At 41.7% G+C, this 22,593-nt stretch overlaps 1 protein-coding gene across 1 annotated transcript; it reads right to left on the reverse strand.

The window, feature by feature from the left end:
- Positions 1–321: 321 nt before the first annotated feature.
- LOC149279544 (acetyl-coenzyme A synthetase, cytoplasmic-like) lies at positions 322–19,607 on the reverse strand. Its single transcript, XM_089501040.1, has 18 exons — positions 19,517–19,607; positions 18,809–19,007; positions 15,375–15,466; positions 10,766–10,869; positions 10,558–10,630; positions 10,365–10,440; positions 10,017–10,057; positions 8,517–8,767; positions 6,391–6,561; positions 5,405–5,538; positions 4,558–4,690; positions 2,961–3,017; positions 2,615–2,695; positions 1,988–2,096; positions 1,700–1,768; positions 1,207–1,383; positions 550–624; positions 322–449 (listed from the first exon to the last, which is right to left on the reverse strand). Exons 1-18 carry the CDS (start codon positions 19,545–19,547, stop codon positions 322–324), a joined length of 2,001 nt encoding a protein of 666 aa, XP_089357166.1. The 5' UTR covers positions 19,548–19,607.
- Between the last annotated feature and the right edge of the window lie 2,986 nt (positions 19,608–22,593).

Raw genomic sequence — 22,593 nt, forward strand, 5'->3', positions numbered from 1 at the left:
AGTCCTATTGTTCATCCCGTTAACAACGTCGTCATTTGTGGTGATATAGTAACGGTGTAAAAATATGAACAAACAATGATAGGATACATTTGGTTTGAATGAAGAAGTATAAAAGTCAACCGTTGTGCTTTACAAAACACAGAATATGAAAATTATAGGCAAATTAATCCCCTTGTATTCATATATTTGATACAACGAAGTCACGGATTTCCAGGAGATGGCAGATGCCTCCATGTGGACGGATTTCCAGAAATCTGTAGAATACCCACGAGTCTGTGAGCGACTTATCGATTGTCTAAAGCAGTTACTGGAGAAAATAATTCACGCTGCTGCCTCACATCGTTGGTTGAACAGGACCTCAACAATCTGCGGATCTGCAAGAGTCGATGTGTCTCCGAGATCCTTCTCGTTTCGGGCAATTTGCCTCAGCACACGACGCATGATTTTACCTGGAAGGCAAACAAATGGTGAGATAATCCTTGCCATCTGGTACAGAAACACCAATGTCTGAATGATCCCACAAAATAAACCTAGAAGGATTTTTTTTACCTGATCGTGTTTTTGGTAATCCAGGAGCATTCTGGATAAAATCTGGGGTGGCAATTGGTCCAATTTTTTCACGAACTAGAAAGTTGATAGAAAAATATAAATCAATATGGAAAACCTAAAAATATTATATTTACAATGATGTTTACATTATAAGCACTAGTCATTACAACCCTCCGACCCCGTTACATTGGTTTTATCGTTTCAATATGTCCAAAATTTCACCGACTCCAAAAAAAGACGGACAATGGCACTTTCAGTCCTGGGAAAACGCCTTTGGCAAAAAATATAAGTTAAGTATGCCGTGTTATGGCAAGCATGGAGGAAAAAAGCAGGTTATTTTTACAGTTACTCCCCAAAATAGCATTATTTTATCGTTTGCCTAGCCCTACAGTATATAACACCACCAACACAAGTGCTACAGAACCTGATAGACAGCCGATATGGCGTTCAGTCATTTCTATACTTATATTTTGGATCCAGATCATAAAGCGTTTGGTTCTTAGGCATTTCGGGGACATGTACTGTACACACCACACTCAGCATTTAAAAAAGACACATGATCATACATATACCAAACACTGTATTGAAATGTATTGATCAATGCGACACTCAACACCGATATCTGGAATAGTTGTGCTGCTCGAACACACAGAATACCTTGTTTCTTTAATTCTTCAGCGAGCAGCTCTGTGAATTTCTTGCCATCTTTTAGGATAACAAAGCAGTACAGACATTCTCCTTTGACCTGATGCGGCCGGCTCACTACTGCAGCCTCTGCTACCGCGGGATGCTCGGCAAGCGCGGACTCTACCTCCGCGGTACTCAGCAGGTGACCTGAACGAAACGCACATCTGCTTTAAAGGCAGGACACCTATCATTCCTTGTGCTAACGCTATTAGGACTAAATCCTTCCGATGCACTTCACTGTGGATTTCACAGAAACCGAAGCATCCTATTAATCTTCAGATACAAATAACTGGAGCGGTATAAATACATAATACTTGGATCAAGAGGAAATAGTATACAGCTTATGCTTCTTCATATAGCAATTCAAGCAAAATTGTTATTATTTCTATATTGGCTATAGAATGTTTGGTAAGGAGGCTATATGTGAATATGTGATTTGATGCATCCAATATTAATACTGTACCGGAAACATTCAACATATCATCGATTCTTCCCGTAACCCAGATGTAGCCATCTTTATCTCTCCTGCACCCTATGGGGAGAAAAACGCAGGGTTATTACACCCTCATCAACACATGGTAGGCTACGCAAACTTCCCAAAAGCAAAGGCCTGCTCATGCCCATTGTACAAACCCATTAAAAAACGTTGCAAAAAATTCAGAAGTGTATCTACACAAATATCAAGTACAATGGCTGCAATCTCAAACGTGCACCTTCATTAAGCGACTTCCACGTCTTTCAGAGAACTTACCATCACCCGCAACATAGTATCCAGGGAACTTTTTGAAATAAGTATTTTCATAGCGTTCGTGATTGCCATACAAAGTTCTCATTATTGATGGCCACGGCTGCTTGAAGACCTGGAATACAAGTGGCACGTAACAGATCAACCACAGCGGTCTTACAGCTATATGAAAAGGTTTGCTGGTAGCAGTGACCCATTATCCATTAGACACACTAGGCATGTGTCTAGGGGCTCCTGAGCCTTGGGGGCACGTGAGCTAATGGACAATCTGCTGCTGTACCGCCACCGGCTTCATTGCAGTAGGTGCACTGCGCAGACTACTATAGCTGGCATGTGGACACTCAGTGGGAACCCTCGTTACAAGTGTGGAGAACCAGGACCTAAGCTCTTAATATAGGACCAACTGATGGAATAGGATAGCATTGGGCTACGTTGGTTTTACTAATATTTCTTTAGAGTGCCTTATTTATGTTTTATAATTCAACATAGAGTAGGGCCAGCAGGTTCTCCAATAGTTATTATTGTCTTAAGTCGTTGTGCGATATTGTACTTACAAATGAAATGATAGGCTACTATAGTATACTGGCACATAACACTGACGAAAAGTGTCTCCTTAAAAGTATAATCACTTACCAAATAACCTTCGGCCTCTCCTTCCAGCTCCTCTCCGTGTTCATTCAGAACAGCTGGGACGACTCCAAAAAATGGAAATGTCTGTTAAGGGAACAAATGTAACCTCATGTTTATGAAAAGAGCGCAGAGAGGGGGCAAAAGAGGGTTTTTTTGAATGACAACCCATGTACTTGTAAGAGGCAGCTATTTTTTTAATAATTTTATATTATTTCAGTGAGAAACACAATGGTGTGGATGCTGATTTAGCTGATCTCATTATAACAAATGGGATATACAGCATAGTTAGAATACGTATACGTATAATAGTATACGTATAATAGAGTTATATACGTATACTGGTACTTACAGCTGATCCTGGTTTCATAGGGGTAGCGGCAGGAAGCGGCGTGATAACATGCCCTCCCTAAAGATAGAAGATACATGTTATACAGAGGCTTGATGACCTAATAACTGCTCCTCTTTGCTTCCAAATCCCTAAATGTCTCCATTACATTTATTTAAACACCATAAAAGCTATACATATGGTATTGTATAAATAAATTAAATTGCTTTTATTCTAAATGTCTGACTCGGCATGAATATGTATCAACAGTTTACAAAGTCACACAAAAACTCAGCTTATCGCACCCCCTTAAACAAAAGGGTCTCACTTCAAACCTTGAGCTTTGCTAATGGCTAATGTTTTTATAACCAGGAGAACTTTCTAAAACTTTCAAAAGCTAAAATGTAACATACTGAAATTTGGCCAGCTGCTTTTTGCTTCAGTAGAAGTATCTCCTTGGCTGTTGCTCCCGGAAATAACGTACTTGTGTCTAATATACAAGACGGCGAGCCAGCCGTAAGAGTCTCGTTGGCAGATAACCAAGATTTCGTGAATGTCTAATGTAAACGCAGAAAACTGAACAAGAGAAACTTGTTACTCCAACAGAACCCCTTTATTCACTGTCAGCCATGTGAATTGACCTGGAATATTTGCTTCATCTTTTGTTCCTTCTGTGTGAACATCAAGAAACCATTCCCATGAAGCTGTATAATGTGATATTATATGCCTCCCGATGTCATGTTCTTAGTACAATAGTGACATTTGTGAATAAAACAGAAAGAGGCAATGAATTTGTTGAGTCTCTACTGTATTAAGAAATACATTGTCTCACGTTGGTGTTTTTGGAACACCCTTTATGGGGCATCTGGAAGACCTCCATCACACCAATTTGCTGCTAAACATGTCCTCTTCCTAAACATTTGCTTTTCTTAACCTCCCTACAAGGTAGTGTAATATATGAGTTGTGTATAGAAAATAAAACTAGTGCAAAGCCGTAAAGGTGGGGCATTTTTACAGCAGTGCTCCTTCCTAGCCAGCCCACTTGAAAAGAGCATTCCTTCTGAAATGTGCACAGTACTTATGTCATATACAGAGAGTGACATATATATATATATATATATATAATAATTTTGTTTAACTGTTAAACTGGACTGTTCCATGCTGACCTGCTTAATGGGAACACTAGCTGAGCATGGGCATACTGGGATGTTTCTAGGTATTATTTGGGGTCTCCAGTTGAAGCCCTGCTTGCCCCCCAGGAAGGGGAGCAGTGTTTGGCTGTGTCCTCTTCTCACCTACAGTACTTCTATCTCACTCCTGTACCTATACATGACTACCCCTGCTCCTTCATGAAGCCGACACCAGAGAAGGGAGAGCTCCAGGAAGCCGACCCTAGAATAGGAGTCCGAGCCATTAGAAGCCAGACAACTTCAGACAAGCTTGCCACATGAGTAGCTGGCAACCATCGGTGAGTCTTGCTTTACTAGCTAGCAATACAAGTAATTGAACACATTCATTATTTAGTTAGTTATTAACAATCTTCTGGCCTCATAATTCAAGAATTATACTAAAAAAATAAATCATTATCATCCGTTTTCACAACTATGATTTTGTTACTTACGGTCTCTGTCTGCCAAAAGGTGTCAACAATGGGGCATCTCTGATTTCCGACTACATTGTAATACCACAGCCAGGCTTCAGAGTTTATCGGTTCTCCGACAGTGCCCAGAATCTTCAGAGAGTTTAAATCAAACCTGCGCGGAAACCATACGGTATTTCATGCAATGCAACATGTACCTTATTTCACTTTACTATGCAGTGATCATATTTAGTTTTTACCATAATGGAGATACAATTATTATTATCATTTATTGATTTATATATTCTGCATATATGTACAATAGTTAAACAGTAACATGTAGTGCAATTTGACTTACAGAAACCAAAGGTTTCGCACTGACAAGCTTACAATCTACAATGTGGTTGAGTCCCTGAAAGTTGCAACCTTGTTCCAACTCCCCCAGAATTAAAGCCTCACCCTGGCTACTTACTAAGTACTGAGGTGAGTCTGAATTGACGAAGGTTATGGTAAGTGAAAAATATGTGAGCTTACTCTGTGTGGGGTTTTCTTTTTCATACAATTCAGACAGAGAAGTTTGCACATAAAAGGTTACATTCTGTTGACAGATGCACTACCTTTCCTATGGAAACTTCCCAGGGTAGGCTATCCCTTCTGGGGAATAGCTTTGTGTAGAGACAGAGCTGGCCAAGCACAGGGGTGAGGAGGCTAGTAGTCACGGCCAAACACTGCTCCTCTGCCCAGCGAAAGAAGAAACTGATCCAGGGACACAAGGATGCAGGGCTTCACCCGGAGACTTTCGGTGAAACCAGCAGAGCTCCCGGGTATGGGATTTCATATTCTTTGAGTATATGTGATAACGTAACAGCAAGCAGACTTTAGGACTCACTTTTCAATGTTTTCATTCCCATATTTCATCAGCAAACGAATGGCAGTGGGTGCAGTGTAAAACTGGGTCACCTTATACTTCTGGATGATCTCCCAAAATCTTCCTACGTGTGGGTATGTAGGAATTCCTTCAAACTGAAAAACACAGGCAAAGTTGCAAATCATTAAATGTTGCTTTGTTACTTTAAACCAACTCCCTAACTTTCTGACAATAAGCACACAACTTGTGTTTGTGCTTTCAGTAGTGTATCATATTATATATGCTTGGTGTAGTACCGGTTTTGCCCACTGGGAGCACCCTAGTGCAGTGTAGCACAGTAACATGTTTTCATGGTACTGAACTTTTACTTATTGCTGGTGATCTATAACGAAAAGCTCTACTGCAAAAAAGGGATACAACATAAAATAGATCATTTGTTCTACCATGACATTTGCTTGCTTGTAAAAAGAGAAAGAAGAGAATTCTCAGGTCCAAAAAGTTGATGGAACGCTACATCTTTTTTATATTGGACCAACAGGTGGGATCATCTTTCGCTAAAGACACCATTTTTTTCTTGGGCTATAGTGTTTTTTTCTTTTCAAAGAGGAAACTTTTTTATCTGGAATTTTTAAGTTTATCTTAATTCAATCACACGTTGTACTTATGACTTATATCATACTCTATCCCACTGATATAAAAAGTCATAAATCATTCATTGTAAAACAAAGAAATTAAGAAATTAAATGTACAGGCAATATTTATTCTTCAGATGCTAAAGTGAGACAAGATTATTATTTTGCATTTAAAATAAATCTGTACTCACTGTAATTATGATAGAAATTGTACACTGATATATATATATATATATATATATATATAGTCTTTTATAAGAAACCCACTTCTGACTATAAAATGCGAGAACCACTATGATTAAAAGCTGAAAGGAAGAAAGCATTTCTTGAACAAGGCGGTGGTACCATATACGTGATCAGATGAGGGCAGCTTACCATCACGCTGGTGGCACCATTGGCCAGAGGCCCATACGTTATATAGGAGTGGCCAGTTATCCAGCCGATGTCTGCGGTGCTCCAGTAGACATCATCCTCATGGTAGTCAAACACGTATTTGAATGTCAGAGCCGTGTAGAGGAGATAGCCAGCAACAGTGTGCAACACGCCCTGGATGAAAGAGAACTCATACAATAACGAAGACAAAACACAAAATAGAAAAGATAGAAGCTACTCTGTGGTCCACAGCAACTGGCATGCCGCTATGCTAAACCCTGCTCCCTAAAACAAACGTACAACACTGGTAAAAGCAATAGATCGCCTTAAAGAGTGGAACAAATAATAAATAGCCTCTAACAACAGTGAAAATATTACAATAGCCTCTAACAATGATGAACACATTTAAATCGAGGTATGGGTTTATGAGTCAAGAAGAAAAATCTATTTTGATACGACTGCACAGCCATAAAAATGGTGTCATTTACTGATCCAGCCTCTGTTTACTTTATGCAGGGAGAGGCACTGGTTTCACACAGAACAAAACACGGTAAAGGATGTGTTTATCAAAGTTCCTTCTTGCTACGTGGAGAGAACCGACATGGCATTTTTTGCATGACATATTATATTAGTTTTGCAAACATATGGATCCAAGCCAGTTTCTAGGTAAAAGAGACGTGACACGTAGCCAAACCAAGCCAAACCCATTACATATATTTCCCTATAGCCAGATTATAATGGATGGAAAGCATGCAGACACCACTGAGTTCAAATCTAGTTATGCTATAAAATAATGTTTTTTTCTATATTTTCTCGACCTTTTTTTTTTCTTCAAAAAGACAAACCCTTAGTACTGGATTTATTTGGTAAATTGACTTGGTAAATACCCTCTTATAAAAATTTTCCAGTCTGAAACTTTGAATAAACAAAGCCAAGTAGTGATATTAGGAAAGGGAAATGTGGAGATGTCATACGTTCACCTGACTATAGATAACCAAACAGTTGCTAAAACTCAGTGCTGACCGTCTGGTTATTCTCCTGCAGCGAGATTACTGATTTCGCCACCATTGCTGATAATTCCACAATCTTCCCAAAGCCAACTGCCTTGGCGTTACACTTTCACTCACTTTTTCACCCTTCACATAAAACTACTCACCAAATCCTGCCACCTTCACCTGCAAATTATCTCTTTAATCTGTCTTTTCCTCACCCAAGACACAGCTATACTACTAGTCCATTCCCATGTGATATCCCATTTAGTTTACTGCAACTTCCTACTAACAATTCATCTATTCCCGTTGGACTGGTGGACAGCACCGCCACTGCTGGATAGCTGCAGTACAAACCACCCTATCAGGCGATCAGACTTCTCGGTGCTCCATTGGTCCATGGGCATGATGGGGAGATCAGATATATACCTTTTAACTGTCTTATATACAGTATGTCCACAGGGGCAAGTGGTGAGGGGCCACTTGGGTACTGTGATAGATCATTGCCCAGGCAAAATATGCCACTGCCCATAGCTCTTCATCAGTTGTCTCACTGTGCCAGTGTAAACTCCTGACATTACATGCAGCGCGCCTAACAACTCCGTGTCCTCTGTATCTGTGCTCTTATCTCTAAATACGCTAACAGCCCACGTCTCTCCTTAACTGTTATCCCTTCTTTCCACTTGCCGGTGGGAAGGATTTTACCGGTGTATTTCTTCTTCTCTGGAACTGACTACCTTGTTTTGTCAGTCTCTCCACTACTTATTTTAACTTTAGGTGTCCCCAAAAACCCACCTGTTCTGAGAAGCGTGCAATCATCACCATCATCACCACAATCATGCCCCCCCTCACCATCCGTTTAAATTCCCCTTCAAATTCCTAATCAGCGCTGCAGAATATGACAGCACTTTATCAATACAAAAATAGTAGATTATAAGATCACCGGCAACTCTAAAAAAAAAAAGAATTTTCAGATATTGACAGTCCTAATGTGTATTGTTAAGTCTGACTTTCCTCGATTATAATAGCCCTGTAAATAAAATGTAATGGATTTTGAGCGCAGAAACTGACAGAAGTTACATTAAGTAAACGATTAAGTAAGTATTCGCCCATCAACTGCAAAAGAAATGGTCTTTTTACCTTTGGCTTTCCGGTGGAGCCGCTAGTGTAAAGGATGAAAAGAGGATCTTCGGCATCCAACCATTCAGGTTCACACTCGTCACCGGCGTCCTTCATCAGCTCATCCAACCACACGTCAACATCGGAGTTCCACGCGGTCTGCCAAAAAAGCGCAAAAAATCCGTCATTTTCTACTAATGATCTCCTACAGTTAAAAAGACAGACACTAAATGAAAGGCACTTGCTGTGCAACTGTAATATCCTCTCTCTCTCTATATATATAATATATATTATATATATAAATATTATATATATGTATAAATAAATATAATATATAATATATAATATATATATATATATATATATACATATACGAGAGAGAGAGAGAGAGAGAGAGAGAGAGAGAGAGAGAGAGAGAGAGAGATTACAACAAGTACATGAGGTAGCTCCTGTGTGATTTTTTTTTCGTCTTGAGAACAGGCACATGATTTATTAATCAATGTAGATTAACAGGTTTTAAGAGCTGATATATACTGTATTTTGCTACTTGTATAGAGTCCATTATGTAGTCTTCTGCATTGTCCTGTAGATGCAAGTGATAACACGCATACATTCTAACAGCCAGAGTTCCAGTAGTAGTAGTATTTAAAGTTAAAATGTATGAAAGTTAGTTTATTGTATTAAACATGTATGTCCAGCCACGTTGAAGACTATCTATCTTTCAAAGATAACAACTAATGGCCTGCGGATGGCAGAACAGCTGGTAATATTAATGAGTAATAGGAATGTACACAATCTGTCACTCATCATCTGCTAATGACAAGCGGGACACTGATAACAGGACATTTAATGCTGACAAAGCAGATTCTCGGCCACTTTCAACAAACCATATACATCTGCCGGCTTATACCCTGTATACAATACAATATACTCTCTCTACTCTTTATCACCCGCCTGTGAGTAGTCATAAAGTCATAAAGATCTACAGGCTATGGGCATATAAGCCTTGAAAACATTTGGCCTGCGTAAATTTAACAATACGGTGACGATATATAGGTTGTCTTAACCTTTTTTCATGTACAACGTTCTGCTTACGTGTTATTTAACAATGAGATAATTAATGGGCATGTTTTGGCAAGACACTAAACATCAAATAGCCATGAAAGTATTATCATTATATCGGCAGCAGTTAGTACAAAAAAAACAGACATAGAATATACTGGATATATTGAAAAAAAACCATGTAAAGGTTGCATGTAGTTGCCCCAAATCATCAAATGTGAGTAGCCCAGGAGGGGATTCCACTTTTGCCCACCTTGCCAGCCCTCCTCTTCTTTGTATCAAGAGAAATTCTACAGCGTGCTTTTACCTAAATACCTAAACACATATAATTGTTTTCCAAATATTATTACATCACATGCAATACTTTATTTTTGTAAGTAGTGCAAAAACATGTATGTAACATACTAAATCTTATAATTACCTGCAGCTTCGCTTGATTTTGGTTGTTCAGACGCCCGCTCAGGTGCTTCACCACAATACAGTTCTTCACAAGCTGATCCCTTTAATGTCACAGTAACAAAAACCACTCATTACATACAAAAGAATGGACTCCTTATATAAACCTAAACTGTTCATTAAATAATTTTCACGCTTCAGTTTAAGGCATGCCAGCCAAAGCATGGCCAACAGTAAGGAAAATCCCTGTCTATCTAGTGAGAGGCCTTCTTCTCGTATGGGTGGACACACCGAGGGCTTACTGGATGTGGAAGAAAGCACTTGTGGAATCTGGATTCAAGCATTTATATTTTCTTTATACCTGAACTAAATCTAAAAATGGGTAAGACGGTAAGAAAAATGAAAACGTACTTTTCTTTGCACTTTCCTATAGCTTCATCTGCAATATGTTTCAAGTTGATCAGTTTTTCTCCTCTAAAGACACCGTCTGAAATAAATCAAGTGGACCGATGATTAGAGCAGCATGAGATGGAATGCAAATCCTGGGTATAATGATAAGTGATGGCTGTGGTGGGCATATTAAGGGTCCGGGCATTATAGTCACCTGCAGTGATGAGGACCGCACACTGAGAGTCCATGATCCTTTCACACAAAGAATCCGAAGAAAACCCTGCAAACTTAAAAGGCATAGTGTCATTAAAAATACTATTCAAGCACAGTCTAGACAAGCCTGTTCTAGATCGATATTTAGAAGAACATATACCAAAACTGGCCTTCCATTTTAACACCGTGAGGCTATAGGTTATACTTACTACTATAGAATGGACGGCACCTATTCGAGCACAAGCCAGCATGGAGTACACCAGCTCTGGGATCATTGGTAAATAAATGGCCACTCTGTCCCCTTTCTTCACTCCTATGCAAAAAAAAGAAAATTAGTTGTAAATGAAGAAAAAAGGCTTGGGCATTTCTATTTTTTTTTTTTTCCCCTCAAGTCTCAGTTTATTGAGAAAGATAATAAAAACAGTACAATACAGACACCACAAATAAAAAAGGTGTAGTACACAATAGACCGTAGAGTGGTGAAAGCAACATGACAAGTGATAGCACAATCATCAGGCACACCATTCATGGAGATAGGAGCCTCTCCAGCATCGCGGGGAAACGTGAGGAAGGAAATGGTGAAGCTCGGCTGGGACCTTGTACCACCTAGTAAGTCATTTATAGGACGTTTCCTGCAGTTTAGAGGAGGTGGCCCCCTTATGGGTGAGAAGGATGGCTGTGGACCAATCCTCATCAGCTGGAGAGAGATCCAGGTCTCTCTCCCACAGTCCGAGGAAGTATGGCTTAGCCTGAGATCGGTGCGACACATATAAATTATACATGGTGGATAAAAGGTGGGCATGGCGGTCCCTGTCAGAACAAATAATTTCAAAAGGGGTATACCGAAGCGCCGGATCGTATCCAGAGGAGAGCGCCAACAGAAAATGTTTTATTTGATGATGCAAAAAAATTAAGCTAAAAGGCACCGGAGTAGACTGGGACAGGGAGGAGACCGGCCGGAGCGCACCATCCAGGAAAAGATGGTGGAGCCGAAGAACCCGCACACCGTCAGGCAGCAAATGACGAATGACACCATCACCCACACCTGGAGGGAAGGCCGGGTTGGAGGAAACCGGGTACAGATGACCGGGGGATCCCAACCAACCCAACCGCGACAGATGTGTTCGAAGGACCCGCAGCGTGGGAAGCAAAGTCGGATGATTATGAATCACAGGGTGGCGGTGGACATCCGCAAGCCAAGGTACAGCCGAGATATCCACCCCAAAAGAGGATTCCTCAATGTGTACCCACTGCTTAGGGGCGCGAGCCGCCCACTCCACCACCCGACGTGCATGGGAGGCGATCCAATACCCCTCGACATCTGGGAGGCCCAAGCCACCTCGGTCTTTTGGACGGTTCAGGTAAGAAAATCCAAGTCTGGGGGAGCGACCAGACCACACAAATTTGGTGAACACTCTACGCCACGCCCTAAGATATAACCTAGAGAGATAGACCGGAAGGGACTGAATCAGATATAAAAACCTCGGGAGGATGTTCATCTTCAGAACCCCCACCCGGGCGAACCATGAAATATGCGGAAAAGACCATCGTCTAAGGTCATCTGTGACCGAGGACAACAGTGGGTCAAAATTAACCTTAACCAGGGTAGACAGGTCCGCAGGTATGCGAAACCCAAGGTAGGTCAAATACTCGTCCACCCAGCGAAAGGGAAACAGTGATTGAATAGACGCCTTTAGGGACGGGGGAACGTGCGAGCCCAGGATCTCGGATTTTTGGATGTTGATCTTGTACTGAGAAACCGTTTGGAACCGCTGAAGCTCGGCCGCGACGTGTGAAAGGGACGACAGCGGGTCAGAGAGCATGCAGAGCATATCGTCCGCGTAAATCGAAAGCTTATACTCGATCCCAGCCACCCTGAGGCCAGTGATATCAGAGTTCGAGCGGAGAGCGTTGGCGAGGGGTTCCATCATTAAAATAAACAATTAAGGGGACAGGGGACAACCCTGTCTTGTACCATTGGCCAGCAAGAAGCATTCAGATAAAACTCCATTTACCTTCACACAAGCCGAGGGCAGGCTTGCACCTGCTGTGTGAAGCGGGAACCGAGCTCCAATCGCTCCAGGACGCGGAACAGGAAGGCCCACGAGACCCTATCGAAGGCCTTCTCCGCGTCAAAGGAAACTAGAAGAAAGGGAATCTGCCTATGTTGAGCCTGTGCCAATAAGTCTAGAACCTTAATCGTGTTGTCCCTGGCTTCCCTCCCAGGGACAAATCCCACCTGATCACTATGAACCAGGTCGGGGATAAGGGGCGAGAGCCTGAGAGCCAAAACTTTCGCAAGTATCTTAAGATCAGTATTGATCAATGAAATAGGGCGATAGCTGCCACATAGTTCCGCGTCTTTGCCAGGCTTCGGTATTACAGTAATATGTGCCACATTAGAGTGGGGATCAAGGGAGCCTCCGGTAGCGAGCGGATTAAAAAGAGTGACCATATGTGGACCTAGTACTGAGAAGAACTTTCTATAGTATATATGGTCAACCCATCCGGGCCCGGGCTTTTACCCTGAGGGGAGGATTTAATAGCCCTCTCTACCTCCTCCAAAGTGATAGGGGAGTTTAAGACCTCCCTATCCGCACTCGGAATATGTTTACGGAGATGCTTAGACAGATATTCATCCATGAGCGACGTGGTATGGGTATCAGGAAGGTATTCGGCCGAGAGCGAAGAAGGAGTTTAGGCGTCCGGCAGCTTCTGCCTCTTGGTGCGACGAGGTCTAGGAGAACAATCCTTCGCGGGATCCCGGAGCGGAGCGAGGGCCGGAAAGGAGACTTCCCAATCAGGGATAGAGAGGTGCGGGAGGCCGAGGTCCCGCAGAAATTGAGGAACGTTGGACGCCTGGCGAATGATGAAATTATCCCCATCCCGACGAGCGATCCGTGCGAAGGGGAAACCACATTGGTATGGGATAGAGGCATCACGGAGAGCAGCGGTAAGGGGTTTCAGGATGCGCCGAGTCTGCAAGGTAGACGGGGAGAGATCCGGGAAGATAGAAATGGAGTTACCTTCCCAGGTAAGGCTCAGTCGCTGCCTGCAGGCCCGCAAGATGTTTTCTTTCAGAGGGTAGTCCTGCAGTCGGCAGATGATGTCCCGCGGTGGGGCGTTGGCGTCACCTCTGGATTTCAGTGCTCTGTGCGCCCTATCGAAGAAAATCTGTGTGTCGACGGGCCTCTGCAAAGCGTCGTTAAATATCGTTTGGAGCTTAGAAGGTATGTCCGACTGGAGTACGGATTCCGGTATCCCTCTCACCCGCAGGTTGTTTCGGCGTCCACGATTGTCGAGGTCCTCGGCCTTGTGTGCCAGGAGTCGCAGCACGGTAGTCTGGTCGGACATCTGCGAGGAGAGGGAGTCCACGTGGCAACAATCTGTACGTTGTCGTGTTCGACGGCGGCCACGCAGTCACCTCGCTGATGAACATCCGCCTTAATTTCGGCCAGCGCATTGCAAATACTCTGCGTGGCTTGTTCGATCAAAGGCACCATTTCTACTCTCGTAGGCAAAAGGCGTAGCGCATCTTGTAGCGTGAGTTGCTCGGGAAGCGGCGGGTCCGAACAAGGATCCTCGGCCCCATCATCATGTGAGCTGGCGGGAGACGGCGCCATCTTGGCGAAAGAGTCCCGGGAGTCATGGTCTTGAGCAGCGTGAAAAAACGCCCGCACTGAGGCATTAGCCTGCTTGTCTCTGCTCCCCTGAGATCTCGGGGTCCCAGGGACCTTGTTATGTTTGCCCATGGTGCGATAAGTCGTGGTAGGCGCGTAAAACACGGAGAGGGCCCTGCAGAGCTCCAAGATTATGCGGCCATCTTGTTAGGCTGCTAGCCACGCCCCCTCTGGGCATTTCTATTAACAAATAGCTGTTGAGTAATTCAAGAAAGATTTTGCCCACAGGCAGTATTTACAAGCAGTGCCAGCTACATAAATAAAAGGCTATGAGAACAATGCCCATAGATACTGCCGGCAGTGGCCACAAAAGAACATCGTTTGTGTATTAAACGTCTCATATTTGTCTGTAATGAATTTTGTTATATTTACACCCATCTAAAATAAAAATTTATATTTTTTTTCACTCCTGTTGTTCTTAAGATTGTTCTTACAGATAGTTATGGGGATAGCTTTACACGGGAAATGCATGGTTATAAACAATCCCTAGTGCTATAGAGAGGGGGCACCGTGCAAAACTCATCATTATTAGCATGAAATGGATTGACTGCATTTAGTGGTTTTCAGAGCCGAAAAATATTGGTATGTATAATTTAAAACGGAATTTAAAATGGTTTTGAATGCTAGCTATAGAGTCTTCCAGAAAGGCGTTGGCCAGAACCAAAGCTGTCTAATTCTAGGCCCACGGATGGTATGTGACCCACGTGATCTTCTGTAGTTTCCCAGAATGCATCCAAAAGGGTATATTCTGCTGATTATGTGGTTATAAGCCCTATAACATACCATGCATCACCTCTGGGGAGTCCCCATGAAATGTCTGATTGACAAAAAGCTGACAGGCGTATCAGCATCTTAGCTTAAACTGTTAATAAAGGACCTTTTCTATTGTTACTTGTTGTTCATTATTAACTTTTGCAATTGCCTTATTCGCTGTTATATTGAGCCTATCAACAAAGATACTGAACCTCGGGAAGAAGTAGTAGTGAATGAGTGACTAAAAGGTCCTTCAAAGCTATAACATAAGTTTATATTTGCAATGTCATCAAGGTCTATTGACATTCATCAGAAAAGACAAAAAAGCAAATATGTAACTACACTGTATGATATATAAGTCCATAACATGAGCAGTTGAGCATACCTAATTTTCGTAAGGCATTGGCAAACTTGCAGACCTGTTTAAGGAGATAACCATATGAGATGACGCACGAATCTGTGGGTGCATTGCCTTCCCTGAAACATAAGCAGAAACCAAACAAAAAAATTAAATTAAAACAAAATCTTTAAAAATATACTTTTTCCCAAGCTCGTTTTTAAACACTATAGGCAGATGAAGCTAACATCAATGTGGTCAGAGACCGATTTCATTAAATACTATGTTCTGGGTAACAGAGACTTGACGTTTTCATCCAAATGAACACAATGCTCTTTGGAGGGGAGGAGAGGAGCTGACTTTGTATGGTGGTGCTGGGAAGTTCCTTATGGTGTACTTGTCAAGAAGCTACACCTGCTCAAACCCCCAACGCATTCCGTGACGCCCAATGTCCCTGCATAGCACTTTGGCATAAAGTTAACATGTTAAGAGCGACACAGAAAACTAAGAAAGATTGAACTTTGTGTTACACTGAAATATTTGCTTCTATGCTAAGCTTCACTCCCTTTAAAAACACGCACAGTAAATGTCTGCTTACATAACACGTGTGACATCATAACATCATAAATATTTCCAAGGTCACGTTGGGGCGTGTTAAGTCCCCACTATATCTGTACATTATATAATTAATTAAGGTATTTCAGTATGGCAACATTACCACAGTGTTTAGTTTGCACTTTATAGGTACTTAATTCAATGAGGTATATAGCAAATCAGGAATATATTGTTAGCCTCCTAATCTTATATAAATTGGAAAAAAAAAGTTGTATAGGTCAGTGCTAAAGAAAATACATTTCATTTGTAAATGTAACATGTATGATAACAGTACCACTAGCTTCCCCGAAATATCTGGGACCCTGCCATTAAATAGGATTGATGCTTTCTATTTTCTTAATGACTTTTTAATGATTTCTTTAAGGGCACATTAAATAGGAGATGATATCCCTTTTTTTTCAGGAAAATCTCTATGGCTTTACTTAGAATATATATTAATTGTAACCCAACTGTATAAAATGTTTACTGTTAAGAGACAATGTCTAGCTAACAGTTCTGATGCAGAATATGTATGATGCTAGTTTACCTCCATCACTTTGTCCCCGCATTATCTGTAACACTAGAAATTGCATTGAAAATGACTGTATATATTTATGACTGTATATATTTATATATATATATATATATATATATATATTTTTATATATATATATATATATATATATATATATATTCCCCGTGGTTTAAGAGAATTTAGCTTGGATCGTAAACACACAAATAGGTTGAACACATCAAGTGAAAATATGATTTGGAAAAATATTCTGTATACCAGCTCCTATTAGATCAGACATTTTAAAAGGCCTCTTAGTAAATATCCCAGTGATAAGAAGCCCATTATATATCACTCTTGCGCTACTCCCTATACATACCTCCTATTTATATATCTTATGTACTGTATGGGTTTTCAAAAACACGCAAGATCGATATCGCATGCATGTAATATAAACTCAACATGTTACTACACACAAAACTGCTTGCTTGTTTATGTCTTTAAAACCTACGGTGGAATAGCTCTACAAATTAGGCTGGATGACTTTCTGGATACAGGGAGTATCCTCCTTCAGCCTTTGATGACGTGAGCAGGATGCAGTTGCTGTTATAGGCAAGAACGGGGATGTATTGTATGATCATGTTATTGCTACTGTATATATAATTCACCACAAAGCTGGTCGAGCTATTCGTTCATAGAATTTCAAGGTGTCCTTAAGAATCAGACCCGCTTGGGATCCTTTTCTTGCTCCTTTTACTGCTTTCAGCCTGTCTTTGCTGTGAAGGTGCGACTCGCACCTGCAACAAGGAAGCCCTTAAGCTATAAATACAGTAACAGAAATACCTGAGAAGTAAAAACACAGAGGGCCGGGGTCAACATAGCTACAATGAACTCTACAATAATAACAGCGACCTAAACAAATGGAAAACAAGAAATGGAGAATAATATATATATATGAGTTAACGTGATAATGAAAGAAAGAGAAAATCTGATACAATTAAATGGATTTACTTTAAAAGTGATACCCTTATTGGCTAACTGACGTATAATAGAGTTCGATACTATCTAGGTTACTTCTTCTGGCACATAATAATACGCCTGACACAGATAGTCTCGAAAGCTTGCAATCTATTATACGTCAGTAATAAAGGTATCATGTTTAAAGTAGACATCATTAAGTTATCTGTGTTTATACCGGTACCAAGGAAGAGAATCAGATGAGAGGGAAGTATAATACCTGTAGTGTTTATCTTCGCTGGCCAGTTCTAAGGTAATAAAGTTTGCAGTCTGTAATTAAAAGCCTCTCCCTCTGTATTGTTACTGCTGATTGTAGATTATGTATCTGAGACAGAATGATGTAATAAGTAATCTAAAACAAGCAATGCCTTTCGGGTCAAGTACAGCATTTACCGACGTCTTTAAGATCATGGAAACAGAACCCTGCTTAGTGTTGTTTTAACCCAAACTAACACTGATCAAATTGACAAGCGTGTGTAGAGTTTTTGTGGAAAGCTAACACTGACATAATAATGATGGTTACAATTGGATTTAACTTTAGCCTGAACAGAAAGAGCATTATGTGAAAGGGATGGAGTTAATCCCTTTGCAGTTCAGGTGGAACCAACTTAATGAACCTGAAGGGTTCTGATGGGAAAGAAAACAAGAAAAGGAGGCATCATACCATTAGCTGAACAATATAATGTATCTCATAAACGCAAGTAAAAATGCACGTATTAAGCATTAAAGGGTTAAAACGAAATACCAGAAACAGCAATGGCTCTTGATAAGTGTATTTCTTTATTTAAACCCTCCTTTTTGGGTTTGTTGTGTGTGCTGAGTCTTGGAATCCATGCAGTAAGAGTAGTTTGGTCCAGAGGATCAGAGGTATAATACATGGACATTATCACGCGCCAAACACTTATATTTAATACCATGCTTTACTCAGAACTCTTTACTAAGGAATCTGGATATAGCCTTGTATATTATTCCACTTTTCCCTCTTATCCCACTCTTATAAACACTACCTGTGCCAATCAACAGCCATAAACAACTCAAGAACCGAGCAATTCTAGTGTCCCAAACAGCTCCACAAGCGAAGAATGCATATGAAATGGATGTGTTTAAACAATGAACATACTTGCATTTAGGGGAAGTTGCAGCACCCAGAGCGCCACCACCGTGAAGCAGCCAATCTATGGCAGGAAAGCACTGCCCATATATATATATATATATATTTATTTATTTTTTATTATTTTTTTGAGAACTATTCCAGTTATAATAAAAGCGAACAGAAAAGGCTTCTTCATGGTGTGGAGGAAGAATGCTCTGCTATTTTGGGTCATGGTAGGGTTTGTCTACTTGCTAGGGAGTGTATTACCAGAAAAACGCTGTCTTGTCACCCAGGTTTTTCTCCATGACATTCCTGTCCAGGACGTTGTAACAAACGTTGGTTTTTGCCCCTTTCATGAACTCCACATAAATCTTTCCTTTGGTGAGATCGAAATTATAATCCAGCACCTTCCCTGACAGCGGCGGGCTTTTCCAGTAAAACTCTGAAGCAACATCCGTCCAGAACTCTGCATGGGACAAGAATAAAGGGGGGGCAAACACGAGATCAGCGCTCGTAACAATGCATATCACATACATTCAAGTGGCATTTAATACATCAGAAGCTATATATAGAGAGAGAGAGAGAGAGAGAGAGAAATATATATATATATATATATATAGTTAGATATTAGATATATAGAGAGAGATAATAGATATAGATAGATAAATAGATAATAGATATAGAGAGAGACCAATAGATAGATAATGGATATATATATATAGATAATAGATAGATAATAATAGATTATAGAGAGAGACAGAGATAATAGATAATATATATAGATAGATGATAGATAATAGATATATATAGAGATACATATATAATAGATATAGAGACAGACAGACACGTATATTAACTGTTGTCATTTTAATACATTTATGAAGTTGATTTATTCGGAGATTTCATAAATTTCTTTCCCATTTCTATCCACTCCCTGGACTATTCTGTGAGGGGTAATGAAAGGCGGAGAAATACCTTGCGGGCGGTGGATGGATTTGTTGTACATCTCTCTGTATGTACTGAGGTCTGGGATGTATGCATTTTCCTGCAGTGGCGGAGGGGGTGGATAGGTTGTCAGCTCTTCTGCATCGACCACATCTGCCGCGGCTTTTACCTGGCTTGGCATGTTTGCTGAAGGCTGGTAATTTGAATTGAATGGTTGTGAAGGAGGGAGGGGTGAGCCGGGCCCGGTCCCGTGTGAGTGTGAGCGGGTGAGGAAGTGTCAGGGGAATGAATAACGCTGAGGATTTACAGGCTGCTAATCCCCTCCTCGCGAGCGGCTCGCTCCGACTCCCAGGCTGGGGACCGAACTTGTGCAGCTCTCCTGGCTTGGTATTGCCATGGGCCGACAGCCAATGCAAGGGAGGCTTGCGCTCACTCCTTCTTTTTGATTGGCTGGCGGGGCTCGGCTCATCTCTTTCCATTGGTGGCGGGGGAGATGGCGAGCGCGGCGCGCGGTGGAGTCACCAGGCGGGTGATGCAGTGAGGGAGAGGGAGGGGTGTGAGCATGGCTGTGCGGTGACAGCTACGGGTCAATGGCCCTGACCCGGCCAATAAAGAGCTGCGGGATCCGTCAGACCCTCGTTTATGTGGCCGTGAATAAGCAGTTTTTTTGTCTCTAGTAAACACAAGCAGTGTGCCTCGAGTCTGGCCTGTAGCGAACGACAGTGACCTGTAACTGCATGCACCGAGCGACTTCGCCTATAAACTGATAAATAGTAACATGAAAGGCTTGGGGTGGTAGGACGGGCCGGAGTGGGGTACAGGGCCCGGGCGACCTGACTTTTGACATCGGCAACAAAACCAAGTAGCTGTTGCTGTAGGGAGCACTTGGTGTTTTCCCACAGACTTTCCACCGGCCAGGGGCTCGCTCTTTCTGACAGGATCTGAGGTAATAATAGAAGTGGTCGAGAGCACCAAATAATCAACAGGTGCGCGAGCCAGGTCCCACGAGCAGAGGCGTATCTAGTGAAAATAGCGCCTATGGCAAGCACTGAAATTCCGCCCCTGTCCAAACTTCCACACATTAATTCACACTCTTTACTACTCCCTCTCCCTCCCTTGTCACTTTCTAACCCCTTTCCCTACTACCCTCTTCCTCTCCCCCTTTGTAGTTCTCTCACCTTGAGGTCCGGCGACGGGAGTCTTCTGTCTTCCAGCACTGCTGCGGTGCCCGCTGCTTCACTGCTGAGTGCTGTAATATGACGTCATATTTCGGCGCTCAGCAGTGAAGCAGCGGGCACCAGCGAGCGGCTTTTAAACGCTGTCTTTTTTTTTTGATGCGGGGGAGAACGAGGGGCGCCGAGCCGTTGCTAGGCCTCCCTCTCTCTCCTCCGCATCCAAAGAAAAAGACAGCGTTTAAAAGCCGCTCTTTGGTGCCCGCTGCTTCACTGCTGAGTGCCAAAATATGACGTCATATTACGGCGCTCAGCATGAAATGCTGGCACCGGGACGGAGGTAGAGGGCTCGTGGAGGAGAATGAGGGGCGCCGAGCCGTTGCTAGGCGCCCCTCTCTCTCCTCCGCATAAAAAAAAAAAGACGCCGTTTAAAAGCCGCTCACTGGCGCCCCCTTTCAAATGGCGCCTATGGCATGAGCCATAGCTGCCATACCCTAGATACGCCTCTGCCCACGAGTGCCCTTATTAACAAATAAACAGAAGAAGGCTCAACACTTCAAGTTGTGAGGTGTTTTGTTTGTTATTAAAGGATCTGAGGCAAAGCACCTAAGTAATTGTGAAATGTGCCGCCCTTTACATTTCTCGCACAAATTTGTACCTACCTGTTCTGTGACTCCTTTTTTAGTGCCTGTAATTTGCATTTTCTCCTGTAAAGATGAAGCTAGCTAAAATAAAAGCAGAATAAATATTACCCGGCTTCTTATAAGCTGTGGGGTCCCTGTCTCTGGAGTGTCCTGTGTAGGGAAATTTGTCCCCTTCACAACTCCCTACACAGTCGAGTATATAGACCTGGGGCAGCAGGTCTTGAGGGGGGGTAGCAACAAGGGCAGATCGCCCTCTCGGACGATCAAACCAACCTTTTTACACAATGACTTCAGTCTAGACTTTTTTTAAAGTTCCAGGATACGAATCCGACCACCACCCCAAAGGCATATACATCACTGCCCCAAAGTTCAGGTATATAGATTAATTCATTATATGTAATAATACCGTTTAGATTTTATTAGAAAAAAAATTGTTTTTGCTCTTTCACTTGTATTACATGTGCCATCGTATCTACCTGTCTCTTATTCTGCCTAGGACAACCAGTTAACCCGAAAGTTTAAAAAAAATGAAAAAGTGGACCAACAATCTGTGTAGATTTATTCTATACAATAGGTACATAGCTCAAAAAAAATAGTTACATCTATAACCAAAAGTGTTGTAATACCTGACCATTACACCAACAGGGACTTTATGACATTACTGCACAGATACTCCATCAATCATCATGATGAAGAAAACCTTTGCACTCCAGTTGGGCACCACTTCACCCAAACCGGTCACTCCATACATGACCTTAAAATCAAAACACTGAGAAGTAATTTCAAAAACACCCAAGAAAGAAAGACATTTGAAGCCAAAATGATACATTTTTATGATTGTAAAAACAGAGGACTTAATGTGGATTTGAGCTTCTTAGCACACTATCAAAACTTCCTATAACCTGTGCTTTTTTTTTTTTTTTTTTTCTCTTCTTCTCTCTCTCCTACACGCTCACCCCTGCTCCCCCTCTAGCCTTATCTGTGCAGTATATGCCACTATTTACTATTTACGACCCTCTTAGTTTTTTGTCTGCAAATTCTCTACCGTGTTGTTTTAACCCCTGTTTTAACCCTGTATCAGAACATGTACTGGTCAGTTTTAAACTGTGTTTTTCACTTGCTTGGTCAGAAATGCTTTTGACTTGATAAAGGGAGGACTCCCGAAAGCTCGTCTATTATTTTAAATACTGTTAGTCCAATAAAAAAGGTATTACAAGATTCTGCAACATTCTGTGTTTTTGCATTCTTGACATTGTATTCTAAATACATAGACATTAATATGAATGTATCC

The sequence above is a fragment of the Sceloporus occidentalis genome, unplaced genomic scaffold (assembly GCF_023333645.1).
Source record: "Sceloporus occidentalis isolate IW3139 unplaced genomic scaffold, rSceOcc1.0.p SCAF_162, whole genome shotgun sequence".
NCBI lineage: Eukaryota > Metazoa > Chordata > Lepidosauria > Squamata > Phrynosomatidae > Sceloporus > Sceloporus occidentalis.

What these genes read in the sequence shown, in the direction of transcription:
- LOC149279544 (XM_089501040.1), bottom strand. Translation starts at nt 19,547, where the DNA reads ATGTACAACAAATCCATCCACCGCCCGCAAG. An exon ending in GTGCCGTCCATTCTATAGTA is followed by an intron (nt 10,631 to 10,765) that starts GTAAGTATAACC and finishes ATGCCTTTTAAG; the next exon opens with TTTGCAGGGTTTTCTTCGGA. An exon ending in TGCGGTCCTCATCACTGCAG is followed by an intron (nt 10,441 to 10,557) that starts GTGACTATAATG and finishes GATTTATTTCAG; the next exon opens with ACGGTGTCTTTAGAGGAGAA.